General features: G+C 40.8%; 1 protein-coding gene across 6 annotated transcripts in view; it reads right to left on the reverse strand.

The window, feature by feature from the left end:
- The window catches only part of Myo10A (Myosin 10A), a 230,012-nt gene that overhangs the window by 13,803 nt on the left and 199,942 nt on the right, over positions 1–16,267 (reverse strand). For all 6 annotated transcript variants that reach the window (XM_071670627.1, XM_071670625.1, XM_071670624.1 and 3 more), the window contains 6 exons: positions 16,062–16,186; positions 15,402–15,767; positions 15,114–15,284; positions 6,599–6,812; positions 6,262–6,443; positions 147–308 (listed from right to left, as the gene is read on the reverse strand). In XM_071670627.1, coding sequence (XP_071526728.1) covers positions 147–308; positions 6,262–6,443; positions 6,599–6,812; positions 15,114–15,284; positions 15,402–15,767; positions 16,062–16,186 — 1,220 coding nt within the window. The remainder of the gene's footprint in view (positions 1–146; positions 309–6,261; positions 6,444–6,598; positions 6,813–15,113; positions 15,285–15,401; positions 15,768–16,061; positions 16,187–16,267) is intronic.

The raw sequence follows: 16,267 nt of genomic DNA on the forward strand, positions 1-16,267 counted from the left end.
TATAATCTATGGTGCAATACCATGATAAATCAACAACACACACTATTTACATACAGGTAAGACAGATCTCAAACACTGATTTTAAGGTAAAAACTTTTAATATCTGCTAATAATATAGATGGATGATATTGTACACACTTATTTACCTGCTGGTTCTTCTGTAGTTCTGTTGTGACATCAAGTATATACTCCTCTCTGGCCAAAGGCATGGTGAAAGTATCACCCTCAACAATACAGTATAAGCTGTACTCCTCCTGTTCATGAGGGGACCTCACACTGATCAGGTTACACATTTCCTCAATGATGTCCTGTAAATAAAATGAAATATGAAAAAGGTCCAAAAGGGATGAAAATCACAAGAGATAAAACATTCTATATGTACTTCTATCATGAAAAATGAACTCAATAAATTTTTCTGTACAGATTTCCTATAACAGCCATGTGTAATTACACATATAACTGTGTAATTATACATTAACACTTTAGTTAACCATTTCATTTACACAGTGGTATACACATACATTTTATAAAAGCATCTATCAAGCTCTGAACCTAAAATTAAGTATCATTTTATCATATTTAATCATTGTCTCCCACATTAGCAAGGTACCACAAGGAAACAGAGGAAAGAATGGCCTAAATCACCCACATAAACATGTATATACATAAACTCCCACACACGCACATATGCATATCATATGTATATGACATACCTTTCAACGTATACATACATATACATACACAGACATATACACATGTACATATTCATACTTGCTGCCTTCATCCATTCCTGCTGCCACCCTGCCACACATGAAATGGCACCCCCTTCCCCTGCACACGCACGAGAAGCACTAGGAAAAGACAACAAAGGCCACATTCGTTCAAACTCAGTCATGTGAATGCACCAAAACCACAGCTCCCTTTCCACATCCAGACCCCACAGAACTTTCCATGGTTTCCTCCAGATGCTTCACATGCCCTGGTTCAATCCATTAATAGCACGTCGACCCCGGTAAACCACATCATTCTAATTCACTATATTCCTTCCATGCCTTTCACCCTCATGTATGTTCAGGCCCCAATTGCTCAAAATCTTTTTCACCCCATTCTTCCACCTCCAATTTGGTCTCCCACTTCTTGTTCCCTTCACCTCTGACACATCTTCTTTGTCAATCTTTCCTCACTAATTCTCTCTAAAATTAATATAACAGATAAAAGCATACATATATATATATATGTATACGTTGAGATGTATAGGTATGTACATTTGCGTGTGTGGATGTGTATGTATATACATGTGTATGTGGGTGGGTTGGGCCATTCTTTCATCTGTTTCCTTGCGCTACCTCGCTACCGCGGAAGACAGCGACAAAGCAAAATAAAGAAAATAATAAAAAAGTAAAATATGGAGAGAATGAGCGAGGAAAAATTGACAAATATGTGTCAGAGGTGGGGGTAACAAGAAGCGGGAGGCCAAATTGGAGGTGGAAGGATGGAATGAAAAAGATTTGAGTGACGAATACCTGAACATACAGAAGGGTGAGAGGCGTGCAAGGAACAGAGTGAATTGGAATGATGAGATATACCAGGGTAGACTTTCTGTATATATCCGATTTTAAACTCGAAAATTTTAATGATCTTCACACTGCTCATGATAGGCAAATATAGGATAATAGTAAAAAAAAAAAAAAAAAAAAAAAAAAAAAAAAGACAGCTTGGACAAGCTTAAGTATTTGCAATAAGTGAAACAATTGCATCAAAAGTTTAGTATACAGTCTTCAATCAAAACTAAGCTAAAGTTATGGAATGATGAATAAAGAAGTACCTATTGTCAAAGAAACCAGCAAATAAGGAATTCAAGGAGACCAATAACCAACATGACAGTTACTTCATGTAAATTTTCATACAAAAACTCAAAGTTACAAATGAAACCCTTTTAAACTTAAGAGTTTATTGGCAATGTTAAAAGCAATTCATTATTCGGTAAACTGGTCTATTAATTATGGAATACGTTGACCTGGTTCAAGGCAAACTGTTCATTGCAGCCTTACTTAAGAATGGAGATGGAATTCATGTCCCGAATACAGTTCCATTAATATGAAAAGAAAACAAGTTGTTAGAAGCAGTGAAAAGTTTTTATCGAGGATGTAAGGCATGTGTACGTGTAGGAAGAGAGGAAAGTGATTGGTTCTCAGTGAATGTAGGTTTGCGGCAGGGGTGTGTGATGTCTCCATGGTTGTTTAATTTGTTTATGGATGGGGTTGTTAGGGAGGTGAATGCAAGAGTTTTGGAAAGAGGGGCAAGTATGAAGTCTGTTGGGGATGAGAGAGCTTGGGAAGTGAGTCAGTTGTTGTTCGCTGATGATACAGCGCTGGTGGCTGATTCATGTGAGAAACTGCAGAAGCTGGTGACTGAGTTTGGTAAAGTGTGTGAAAGAAGAAAGTTAAGAGTAAATGTGAATAAGAGCAAGGTTATTAGGTACAGTAGGGTTGAGGGTCAAGTCAATTGGGAGGTGAGTTTGAATGGAGAAAAACTGGAGGAAGTGAAGTGTTTTAGATATCTGGGAGTGGATCTGGCAGCGGATGGAACCATGGAAGCGGAAGTGGATCATAGGGTGGGGGAGGGGGCGAAAATTCTGGGAGCCTTGAAGAATGTGTGGAAGTCGAGAACATTATCTCGGAAAGCAAAAATGGGTATGTTTGAAGGAATAGTGGTTCCAACAATGTTGTATGGTTGCGAGGCGTGGGCTATGGATAGAGTTGTGCGCAGGAGGATGGATGTGATGGAAGTGAGATGTTTGAGGACAATGTGTGGTGTGAGGTGGTTTGATCGAGTGAGTAACGTAAGGGTAAGAGAGATTTGTGGAAATAAAAAGAGCGTGGTTGAGAGAGCAGAAGAGGGTGTTTTGAAATGGTTTGGGCACATGGAGAGAATGAGTGAGGAAAGATTGACCAAGAGAATATTGAGATTTGTGGAAATAAAAAGAGCGTGGTTGAGAGAGCAGAAGAGGGTGTTTTGAAATGGTTTGGGCACATGGAGAGAATGAGTGAGGAAAGATTGACCAAGAGAATATATGTGTCGGAGGTGGAGGGAACGAGGAGAAGAGGGAGACCAAATTGGAGGTGGAAAGATGGAGTGAAAAAGATTTTGTGTGATCGGGGCCTGAACATAAAGGAGGGCATGGAATAGAGTGAATTGGAGCGATGTAGTATACCGGGGTTGACGTGCTGTCAGTGGATTGAATCAAGGCATGTGAAGCGTCTGGGGTAAACCATGGAAAGCTGTGCAGGTATGTATATTTGCGTGTGTGGACGTATGTATATACATGTGTATGGGGGTGGGTTGGGCCATTTCTTTCGTCTGTTTCCTTGCGCTACCTCGCAAACGCGGGAGACAGCGACACAAAAAAAAAAAAGAAAAAAAAAAAAAACAACTTGAAGATATACTATCAACTGTTGATGGTATAAAAGTCAATACCACATCAGGCCCTGTTACCTTATATTAGCGAACAATAAAAAAGCAAAAGATAAATACGTTTTTTATTTTTTTTGTAATTTTTTTATGTTTTTTTTTAGTCACTTGCTATTGGGAAAGTTTCTGAGAATTGGAAAATATGACAATGTGCCACTGATGGTCAAAAAAGGTAACAAGTCCCTGCTTGGAAATTACGATCCAATTAACTTAACATCTCTAGTAAATAAACTTATGAAACTCATCAATTGGGTTAAAACTGGAGACCATTTCAAGGATCAACACTTAATAAATGAATGTCAGCATGGTTTTTGACAAGTTTGCTTGATCTCTTTTTTGATATAACCAGCATGTACGATGAAAGAAATGTAGATGACATAATCTACATAGTATGGATGAGGTTGCACTTTATTGGTTAGGAAACTGGTTAATTGTCCATAAACAAAGAACAGTGATTAACAGCCAGGCCTCAGAGTGGTTAGAAATAAGAGGCAGGACAGAGGGATCATTCTTGGTTCTCTTTCTCATATATATTAATGATACTAATATAAACTTTGGCAGACATAAACTATACATGTGTGTGAGTGAGCAAAGGGGTTGTATGTAGGTACTTAATTCATCTTACTTAGAATCAGAATGGAGCTAATATCAGGAAAATATACAGTTTAACCTCTCCACCATTACAGATGTTAGGATCCCACAGAAAATAAGTAGATTACTACATGACTTAAGTAATGAGGAGCACATATAATATGTATCAGATGCCGAGGAAAGTGACAAACAGAAAAAGAAATATGAAGAAACAAATGACTTGGTGATTTTAGCAAGATAACATTAGGAGGGAGGCCACACCCACCACCCTCAACTTGGGCTTTATTCATATGCAAGAAATCCCATAACATTGCCTAATTTTCTCCTAATGTAATCCTGGGGGGTGTGATGGAGAACTCTGATATAGATGCCAGGTAAAGAGACTGGATATTTACAATGTAAAATTCTCAAGTGTCCATCCCACACATACAATCCAATCTTCCTCACACCCACCGTTAGTGTATAATGTGTAATACTTTTAAACATAGTCATGTTACTCATCACTAATGTTGAGTCTCTTTTAAAGATTGAAACCAATTACATCGAGGATGTAAGGCATGTGTACGTGTAGGAAGAGAGGAAAGTGATTGGTTCTCAGTGAATGTAGGTTTGCGGCAGGGGTGTGTGATGTCTCCATGGTTGTTTAATTTGTTTACGGATGGGGTTGTTAGGGAGGTAAATGCAAGAGTCTTGGAAAGAGGGGCAAGTATGAAGTCTGTTGGGGATGAGAGAGCTTGGGAAGTGAGTCAGTTGTTGTTCGCTGATGATACAGCGCTGGTGGCGGATTCATGTGAGAAACTGCAGAAGCTGGTGACAGAGTTTGGTAAAGTGTGTGGAAGAAGAAAGTTAAGAGTAAATGTGAATAAGAGCAAGGTTATTAGGTATAGTAGGGTTGAGGGTCAAGTCAATTGGGAGGTGAGTTTGAATGGAGAAAAACTGGAGGAAGTGAAGTGTTTTAGATATCTGGGAGTGGATCTGTCAGCGGATGGAACCATGGAAGCGGAAGTGGATCATAGGGTGGGGGAGGGGGCGAAAATTTTGGGAGCCTTGAAAAATGTGTGGAAGTCGAGAACATTATCCCGGAAAGCAAAAATGGGTATGTTTGAAGGAATAGTGGTTCCAACAATGTTGTATGGTTGCGAGGCGTGGGCTATGGATAGAGTTGTGCGCAGGAGGATGGATGTGCTGGAAATGAGATGTTTGAGGACAATGTGTGGTGTGAGGTGGTTTGATCGAGTAAGTAACGTAAGGGTAAGAGAGATGTGTGGAAATAAAAAGAGCGTGGTTGAGAGAGCAGAAGAGGGTGTTTTGAAGTGGTATGGGCACATGGAGAGAATGAGTGAGGAAAGATTGACCAAGAGGATATATGTGTCGGAGGTGGAGGGAACGAGGAGAAGAGGGAGACCAAATTGGAGGTGGAAAGATGGAGTGAAAAGGATTTTGTGTGATCGGGGCCTGAACATGCAGGAGGGTGAAAGGAGGGCAAGGAATAGAGTGAATTGGAGCGATGTGGTATACAGGGGTTGACGTGCTGTCAGTGGATTGAATCAAGGCATGTGAAGCGTCCGGGGTAAACCATGGAAAGCTGTGTAGGTATGTATATTTGCGTGTGTGGACGTGTGTATGTACATGTGTATGGGGGGGGTTGGGCCATTTCTTTCGTCTGTTTCCTTGCGCTACCTCGCAAACGCGGGAGACAGCGACAAAGTATAAAAAAAAAAAAAAAAAAAAATACCCCATATATTTTAACACATACAGTATTACAGTTCTCAATATATGTCTGTAATTCACCACTATTGCTGCACCTGTTTGTGAAAAAAAGAGCCGATCTCCCTTATCACTTTTTTAAGTATGTACAGTGTAATATTTCTAAGTACATTCATGTTATTTGTCAACAGTGCTGTGACTGTGTATGAAATAGTAAACTTGGAAACTAATTAGAAAAGAAAAATACAAACTTTCCCCATCCATCATTCTAAGAGCTGTCTAACATATGTTAAGACCACCTCCTCCTCCTCCACCCCTCACTTGGAAGCAGTAGAGAAAGCCAACACAGAGCGAAATTTAATAAAATTATATATACTTTTTCTTACTTTTAAATGTCAGTTTATCATTTCAAAGGGTAAAAAATATTTGATTTTCAATTGAAAAACCATTTTTTATGTCAATGGGAAGCATTACAGTGGTAGCTTCTTTTACCTGCACTACTGAAGTACTCTTGGTGTTGATGACACGTTCAGTTCCTCCAGGAAGTCTATAGATCTGCCTCTTAGAGTTACGACCAGCAGTTATTGCAGTTATCTCTTCAATGCTTGGAACATTCTTACGTCCACCATATGTAAAAGTCTTACGAAGGTTCTGAAGACATACCATGGCTGTACCTATTAACAAAATTCATACATGTACAGAAAGGGAAAAGTTCAATCTGAAATACCATATATTACTGAAATAAACATTCACCAACCCAAAAGTCACTCATCCTACTTTCAAAAAGGAAGAGCAACAAAAATACTGACTGATCAAATACAATACTCACCGTGATATGCTCTCCGTTTATCATAAGCAGCTGTTTCAAGGTATTTGAAGAGGTAGGGTTTAAGGTTTTCTGAGCAAGTGAAATAGGCAGCCACAATTGAGAAGAGTCTCCATCCTCGCTGACAGGAGTCTGGGATGGAAGATTTGTTGTTGGTGGTCTGCTTCATGATCTGGCAGTACACCTCATCTCGCAACACAGGATGCTTGTGGCAGTTCTATTAATGGGGGAAGAGAGGAATAAATAAAGGTTAATCACATACATCAGAGATAGATTCCACAGACAATCCATATTCTCATCAAAAAGCATTAGCCATCCTTAACAAAAGTATATGTTTGTCTACATATCTTTAACGTCTGTTCCCTTCAGGAACTCCCTCAGATGGTTGGTCAAGGCAAAAGTCTCCATAACTGGTGAACTTGGTGAACTCCAGTGCTGCTTCTTAGGCTTTGGTGCCTCAAGCTAAAGAGGCCACTGGCAGAGGGCAACTCGAGCACAGTTTTTTCAAAGGTTCCTACCTAATGTTCTTGCCTATGTCTGGGCATGTATATATATGTATACGTTGAAATGTATAGGTATGTATATGTGCATGTGTGGAAGTGTATGTAAATACATTTGTATGTGGGTGGGTTGGGTCATTCTTTTGTCTGTTTCCTTGTGCTACCTCGCTAATGTGGGAGACAGCGACAAAGTATAATAAAATATATATATATATATATATATATATATATATATACTTAGAAAAGCAAATGGATTTGTATGTAGCATTTATGGATCTGGAGAAGGCATATGATAGAGTTGATAGAGATGCTCTGTGGAAGGTATTAAGAATATATGGTGTGGGAGGAAAGTTGTTAGAAGCAGTGAAAAGTTTTTATCGAGGATGTAAGGCATGTGTACGTGTAGGAAGAGAGGAAAGTGATTGGTTCTCAGTGAATGTAGGTTTGCGGCAGGGGTGTGTGATGTCTCCATGGTTGTTTAATTTGTTTATGGATGGGGTTGTTAGGGAGGTAAATGCAAGAGTTTTGGAAAGAGGGGCAAGTATAAAGTCTGTTGGGGATGAGAGAGCTTGGGAAGTGAGTCAGTTGTTGTTCGCTGATGATACAGCGCTGGTGGCTGATTCATGTGAGAAACTGCAGAAGCTGGTGACTGAGTTTGGTAAAGTGTGTGGAAGAAGAAAGTTAAGAGTAAATGTGAATAAGAGCAAGGTTATTAGGTACAGTAGGGTTGAGGGTCAAGTCAATTGGGAGGTGAGTTTGAATGGAGAAAAACTGGAGGAAGTGAAGTGTTTTAGATATCTGGGAGTGGATCTGGCAGCGGATGGAACCATGGAAGCGGAAGTGGATCATAGGGTGGGGGAGGGGGCGAAAATTCTGGGGGCCTTGAAGAATGTGTGGAAGTCGAGAACATTATCTCGGAAAGCAAAAATGGGTATGTTTGAAGGAATAGTGGTTCCAACAATGTTGTATGGTTGCGAGGCGTGGGCTATGGATAGAGTTGTGCGCAGGAGGATGGATGTGCTGGAAATGAGATGTTTGAGGACAATGTGTGGTGTGAGGTGGTTTGATCGAGTGAGTAACGTAAGGGTAAGAGAGATGTGTGGAAATAAAAAGAGCGTGGTTGAGAGAGCAGAAGAGGGTGTTTTGAAGTGGTTTGGGCACATGGAGAGAATGAGTGAGGAAAGATTGACCAAGAGGATATATGTGTCGGAGGTGGAGGGAACGAGGAGAAGAGGGAGACCAAATTGGAGGTGGAAAGATGGAGTGAAAAAGATTTTGTGTGATCGGGGCCTGAATATGCAGGAGGGTGAAAGGAGGGCAAGGAATAGAGTGAATTGGAGCGATGCGGTATACCGGGGTTGACGTGCTGTCAGTGGATTGAATCAAGGCATGTGAAGCGTCTGGGGTAAACCATGGAAAGCTGTGTAGGTATGTATATTTGCGTGTGTGGATGTATGTATATACATGTGTATGGGGGGGGGGTTGGGCCATTTCTTTCGTCTGTTTCCTTGCGCTACCTCGCAAACGCGGGAGACAGCGACAAAGTATAATAAAAAAAAATAATAATATATATATATATATAAAGTGGTAAAGTGTGTGGAAGAAGAAAGTTAAGAGTAAATGTGAATAAGAGCAAGGTTATTAGGTACAGTAGGGTTGAGGGTCAAGTCAATTGGGAGGTGAGTTTGAATGGAGAAAAACTGGAGGAAGTGAAGTGTTTTAGATATCTGGGAGTGGATCTGTCAGCGGATGGAACCATGGAAGCGGAAGTGGATCATAGGGTGGGGGAGGGGGCGAAAATTTTTGGGAGCCTTGAAAAATGTGTGGAAGTCGAGAACATTATCTCGGAAAGCAAAAATGGGTATGTTTGATGGAATAGTGGTTCCAACAATGTTGTATGGTTGCGAGGCGTGGGCTATGGATAGAGATGTGCGCAGGAGGATGGATGTGCTGGAAATGAGATGTTTGAGGACAATGTGTGGTGTGAGGTGGTTTGATCGAGTAAGTAACGTAAGGGTAAGAGAGATGTGTGGAAATAAAAAGAGCGTGGTTGAGAGAGCAGAAGAGGGTGTTTTGAAATGGTTTGGTCACATGGAGAGAATGAGTGAGGAAAGATTGACCAAGAGGATATATGTGTCGGAGGTGGAGGGAACGAGGAGAAGAGGGAGACCAAATTGGAGGTGGAAAGATGGAGTGAAAAAGATTTTGTGTGATCGGGGCCTGAACATGCAGGAGGGTGTAAGGAGGGCAAGGAATAGAGTGAATTGGAGCGATGTGGTATACAGGGGTTGACGTGCTGTCAGTGGAGTGAATCAAGGCATGTGAAGCGTCTGGGGTAAACCATGGAAAGCTGTGTAGGTATGTATATTTGCGTGTGTGGACGTGTGTATGTACATGTGTATGGGGGGGGGTTGGGCCATTTCTTTCGTCTGTTTCCTTGCGCTACCTCGCAAACGCGGGAGACAGCGACAAAGTATAAAAAAAAAAAAAAAAAAATATATATATATATATATATGTGTGTATGTATATATGTTAGAAGCAGTGAAAAGTTTTTATCGAGGATGTAAGGCATGTGTACGTGTAGGAAGAGAGGAAAGTGATTGGTTCTCAGTGAATGTAGGTTTGCGGCAGGGGTGTGTGATGTCTCCATGGTTGTTTAATTTGTTTATGGATGGGGTTGTTAGGGAGGTAAATGCAAGAGTTTTGGAAAGAGGGGCAAGTATGAAGTCTGTTGGGGATGAGAGAGCTTGGGAAGTGAGTCAGTTGTTGTTCGCTGATGATACAGCGCTGGTGGCTGATTCATGTGAGAAACTGCAGAAGCTGGTGACTGAGTTTGGTAAAGTGTGTGGAAGAAGAAAGTTAAGAGTAAATGTGAATAAGAGCAAGGTTATTAGGTACAGTAGGGTTGAGGGTCAAGTCAATTGGGAGGTGAGTTTGAATGGAGAAAAACTGGAGGAAGTAAAGTGTTTTAGATATCTGGGAGTGGATCTGGCAGCGGATGGAACCATGGAAGCGGAAGTGGATCATAGGGTGGGGGAGGGGGCGAAAATTCTGGGGGCCTTGAAGAATGTGTGGAAGTAGAGAACATTATCTCGGAAAGCAAAAATGGGTATGTTTGAAGGAATAGTGGTTCCAACAATGTTGTATGGTTGCGAGGCGTGGGCTATGGATAGAGTTGTGCGCAGGAGGATGGATGTGCTGGAAATGAGATGTTTGAGGACAATGTGTGGTGTGAGGTGGTTTGATCGAGTGAGTAACGTAAGGGTAAGAGAGATGTGTGGAAATAAAAAGAGCGTGGTTGAGAGCAGAAGAGGGTGTTTTGAAGTGGTTTGGGCACATGGAGAGAATAAGTGAGGAAAGATTGACCAAGAGGATATATGTGTCGGAGGTGGAGGGAACGAGGAGAAGAGGGAGACCAAATTGGAGGTGGAAAGATGGAGTGAAAAAGATTTTGTGTGATCGGGGCCTGAACATGCAGGAGGGTGAAAGGAGGGCAAGGAATAGAGTGAATTGGAGCGACGTGGTATACCGGGGTTGACGTGCTGTCAGTGGATTGAATCAAGGCATGTGAAGCGTCTGGGGTAAACCATGGAAAGCTGTGTAGGTATGTATATTTGCGTGTGTGGACATATGTATATACATGTGTATGGGGGAGGGTTGGGCCATTTCTTTCGTCTGTTTCCTTGCGCTACCTCGCAAACGCGGGAGACAGCGACAAAGTATAATAAAAAAAAAATATATATATATATATATATTTTATTTATTTTATTATTTATTTACTTTTATTTTACCTTTATATATATATATATATATATATATATATATATATATATATATATATATATATATATATATATATATTATCCCTGGGGATAGGGGATGAAGAATACTTCCCACGTATTCCCTGCGTGTCGTAGAAGGCGACTAAAAGGGGAGGGAGCAGGAGGCTGGAAATCCTCCCCTCTCTTTTTTTTTTCTTTTTTTTAATTTTCCAAAAGAAGGAACAGAGGGGGGGCCAGGTGTGGATATTCCACAAAGGCCCAGTCCTCTGTTCTTAACGCTACCTCGCTAATGCGGGAAACGGCGGATAGTTTAAAAGAAAGAAAAGAAAATATATATATATATATGGAACCATGGAAGCGGAAGTGGATCATAGGGTGGGGGAGGGGGCGAAAATTCTGGGAGCCTTGAAGAATGTGTGGAAGTCGAGAACATTATCTCGGAAAGCAAAAATGGGTATGTTTGAAGGAATAGTGGTTCCAACAATTTTGTATGGTTGCGAGGCGTGGGCTATGGATAGTTGTGCGCAGGAGGATGGATGTGCTGGAAATGAGATGTTTGAGGACAATGTGTGGTGTGAGGTGGTTTGATCGAGTAAGTAACGTAAGGGTAAGAGAGATGTGTGGAAATGAAAAGAGTGTGGTTGAGAGAGCAGAAGAGGGTGTTTGGAAATGGTTTGGGCACATGGAGAGAATGAGTGAGGAAAGATTGACCAAGAGGATATATGTGTCGGAGGTGGAGGGAACAAGAAGAGGGAGACCAAATTGGAGGTGGAAAGATGGAGTGAAAAAGATTTTGTGTGATCGGGGCCTGAACATGCAGGAGGGTGAAAGGAGGGCAAGGAATAGAGTGAATTGGAGCGATGTGGTATACCGGGGTTGACGTGATGTCAGTGGATTGAATCGGGGCATGTGAAGCGTCTGGGGTAAACCATGGAAAGCTGTGTAGGTATGTATATTTTGCGTGTGTGGACGTATGTATATACATGTGTATGGGGGTGGGTTGGGCCATTTCTTTCGTCTGTTTCCTTGCGCTACCTCGCAAACGCGGGAGACAGCGACAAAGCAAAAAAAAAAAAAAAAAAAAAAAAAAAATATATATATATATATATATATATATATATATATATATATATATATATATATATATATATATATTTTTTTTTTTTCAAACTATTCGCCATTTCCCGCGTTAGCGAGGTAGCGTTAAGAACAGAGGACTGGGCCATTGAGGGAATATCCTCACCTGGCCCCCTTCTCTGTTCCTTCTTTTGGAAAATTAAAAAAAATTGAGAGGGGAGGATTTCCAGCCCCCCGCTCCCTCCCCTTTTAGTCGCCTTCTACGACACGCAGGGAATACGTGGGAAGTATTCCTTCTCCCCTATCCCCAGGGAATATATATATATAGGGGATAGGGGATTAAGAATACTTCTCACGTATTCCCTGCGTGTCGTAGAAGGCGACTAAAAGGGGAGGGAGCGGGGTCTGGAAATCCTTCCCTCTTGTTTTTTTTTTTGTTTTTTTTTTCCAAAAGAAGGAACAGAGAAGGGGGCCAGGTGAGGATATTCCCTCAAAGGCCCAGTCCTCTGTTCTTAGCGCTACCTCGCTAATGCGGGAAATGGCGAATCGTATGAAAAAAAAAAAAAAATATATATATATATATACACACACACACACGAACAGCTGGGTTGACTGTGGACTGACTGTCGCAACCAGGATTCAAATCTATGCACCCGACCCTGGGTGGCCCATGAATGCATCATGGTCAGGAAAACTAACAGCTATACCACAGGAGTCTAGTCTGCCATCAGATCAGCACCATCAGTACAAAGGAACTAACTCATAGGCTGCCTCATCCTGATCAGACCACAGACCTATCCCTCTCTGTAAGACCCTTACATTCATTTCCTTCACCACACCATCCATCACAGACACATCTTCACTTGGAACCACTCACCTCCTCTCTTCCTACTTTCACACATGCCTTGCTTTCTTGTTAAAAGCTCCTCAATGCTTCAAACAACTTTCCTCCAATACCATGTATTTGTAACACCTTCCACAAGTCTTTATCAACCCTACTAAATGTTTTCTTCAGATCCATACATGCCAAACACAAATCCTCTTTCTCTAAGTATTTCTCCCACAGATTCTTCAAAGCGAATACCTGATCCACACATCCCCTCCAACTCCTGAAGCCATATTGTTCCTTCCCAATCTGATGCTCTGTGCATGTCCCCACTATGTCAATCACAACTATCCCATTCGACTTGCCAGGTATAGTATAATCAACAAACTTATTTATTTATTTATTTTGCTTTGTCGCTGTCTCCCGCGTTTGTGAGGTAGCGCAAGGAAACAGACGAAAGAAATGGCCCAACCCACCCCCATACACATGTATATACATACACATCCACACATGCAAATATACATACCTATACATCTCAATGTACACATATATATACAAACAGACACATACATATATACCCATGCACACAATTCACACTGTCTGCCTGTCAACAAACTTATACCTCTGAAATTTGAACATTCACTTTTGCCTCCTTGCCTTTATGCAATGGCACTATACAGATGCTCCCTGACTTACAACCATCCGTACATAAGACTGGAAAAAACATAAATAAAAAATATACGAATATACAAAAATTATGCTTGGCCATACATCTGTTCACCAGTGCTAACAGTGGCGTGCATACAATAGTGAATGTCAGACAATCCCGGCACTGTGTACATCACAGCATCTCTCTCAGTTACCATTCAGTAAGAACATTATTCAAGTGAATCTAACGAATTTTCATGCTGGATTAAACCATTTTTGTATTAAATCCTAAAGATAATGAGCAAGAAGAAAAACCCATTACATGTTGATAGATCTGGCAAGAAGCCAAGAAAGATGCTCAATTTGGAATTGAATATGAAGGGATAACCCAATATGAAGGAGGAAGAAAAGAAAAGTTAATGTGACTGCAAGTGACCAACAGTTGTCCCATTTGTCGATCTCCACAATTCTAAAGGACAAAGAAAAATAAATGAAGCAATGAAAGGTTCAGCAAGTTTGAAGTCTACAATAATAACAAAGCAAAATGGAAAAGTTGCTGATGCTGTGAATGGAAGATCAAATTACAAAATGCAGACCACTAAGCTTACTAACAATTTAGGCAAAGGCTATAAGTCTTTTTGAGACTCTGAAGGAGTGAGCAGGAGAAGATTGCAATGAGAATATCACAACAAGTCATGACTGGTTCAATATATTTAAAAGAAGATATAGCTTGCACAATGTTCGAGTCACAGGTGAAGCAGCAAATGCTGACGAATGAGCTGCCAAAAATTTCGGTGAAAGTGTGGATGAATCAATCCATGAAATAAAGAATCTAAAATAAAAGGCAAAAAGAAATTACAGAATCATATAATAAAGCTGGTTAGTAAAAAATGAGATAATCATGATAGAAACTGAAATGGATAAAAGAATTCTGTGCAGGTTTACAAATTCTACATGCCATGCAGACATGCATCCAAATCAAATCCATTTCGAGATATGACTGGTTGGTCAGAACGTTTGTTGGGGAGCATTTGTGCAAAAATTCTACTAATCCTCAGGCATCTCAATTTGAGACAAACAGACGAAGGATATCCTAACTAACCAGTCATCAACACTGTCATCCCTGATCTCAAAAAATACAAATGCAATCTCATCTACTGTAGCTGCTGTGCCACACTAAACCTTAAACAAGGTATTTTCCACTTCTTCTCTTTTCTCTAAATAAATGGGTATCCCATGCCATAACTCAATCATACCTTCAACTGCTATATCATCCATTCTTGAGTTGCATTCAAATCAACCATTATTATTGTATTATCCCTCCCATCAAATTGCTGTACTCATTTAATGCCTCGTAAAGCAAACTCCTCTCTTTGTCAATCATGTCACTACCAAGCACTAACAGTCAGCCCCAAAGAACCATTTCTCTGAGCAGCTGCTTTGGCTTGAAAGCTATGCTGCTTTCAGGAGCAGATGGACTTCTTTGGAGTGAGAATTTCCTCGAGAAGGCTGTACTCCTTTTCATCAACAATAATATCAAAACTTTATAGATCGATAAGAGGTTCTATGAAGATCAAGTTTTAAGAATTCTAAACATAACATTAATGACTCATGATCACATTCCAATCCTTGCTACTGGACAGACAAAAAGAAAACAACCAAGGATATATTCTCTCCAAACTGACCATGAGAATGGTGTACACACAGTGGACTTCAGTATGCTGAGGAGCCATTGGATAGTCTCCCATGTAGCGCATCACAGCTACAAAGCTCTCTACGGCCATCTGGCTCAACTCTGGTTCCAGTGGCAGCAGTGATGCAGAGATTGGTGACTGGGTAAATTTGACCATCTCAACCTGGGGAGGGGGGCAAAAAAGCGAATGTAAAGATCCAGAAATGAGATTATTATTAAAACTATAAACAGTGTCAATATACATTATACACAATAGTTTCAACTGCTGTATATGATATACCTGATCCTTCCAAGTCCATTCTGCCACATGGTCTTTGTTTGCTTTCTTCTTCTTAGTTTTGTTGGTCTGAAGTGTTCCATCTGACTGAACTATGCCTTGTTCCTTAGATAACCTAAAGTGCTGGAGGGCAAACTGTAGCAAGGAATGTTTTCCATCATGCACCACTGGCTGGTTCCCTCCACCTCCACTACCTGGCCCACCTCCTCCTCCCTCCCCACCAGAGGAGTGGCCAGAGTCATCATGGTGGGAGTGAACTCTTGTGCTGGAGTGGGTGGGCTGCTGCTGAGTCCAAGTGCTAGTGCTCACAGCACTACGCACTTCTAACTCATTTTCTATTAAGCTTGTTTCAATTACTTCTGCCTGAGCCTGCAACAAGGTCCACTTTTATAAAGAAATTCACATATATGCTCAGCACTACCATTAACAGTATTTTGGCAATTTATTTATCACAAACTCTTGGCTTTACTAAACCACAGTTATTCTTTGCCACTCTGATATGTTCCATCCCTCATCACAAATGGAGCTTTTCCCATGCTTCTAGTAAAATGACAAGGTAAAAAGCTTCCTTCACAATAACCATTAAACTCCAACCAAACCTGAGCTCCCCCTTCCTTCACCTGCCTTTCTTTTCTCCTCTTTTTACATGCCCATGATTCTAACCTGCTTAATACTGGTGGTAGTAGTGGTGGTTTCTGCAACAGTTCTCGCCTCTGATCTGCCAATGGGGACAACATACTCCACAGGGAAAAGTCCTGTGTGACCTTCCAGTGTTCCCTGAATCCAACCTAAGATGCATGAAACAAATTTTCACATTAAAAACAATCATAGAAGTTGACCATTAATAAGACCAGGAAAAACGATTGCAA

This window comes from Panulirus ornatus, chromosome 15 (assembly GCF_036320965.1).
Source record: "Panulirus ornatus isolate Po-2019 chromosome 15, ASM3632096v1, whole genome shotgun sequence".
Classification (NCBI taxonomy): domain Eukaryota; kingdom Metazoa; phylum Arthropoda; class Malacostraca; order Decapoda; family Palinuridae; genus Panulirus; species Panulirus ornatus.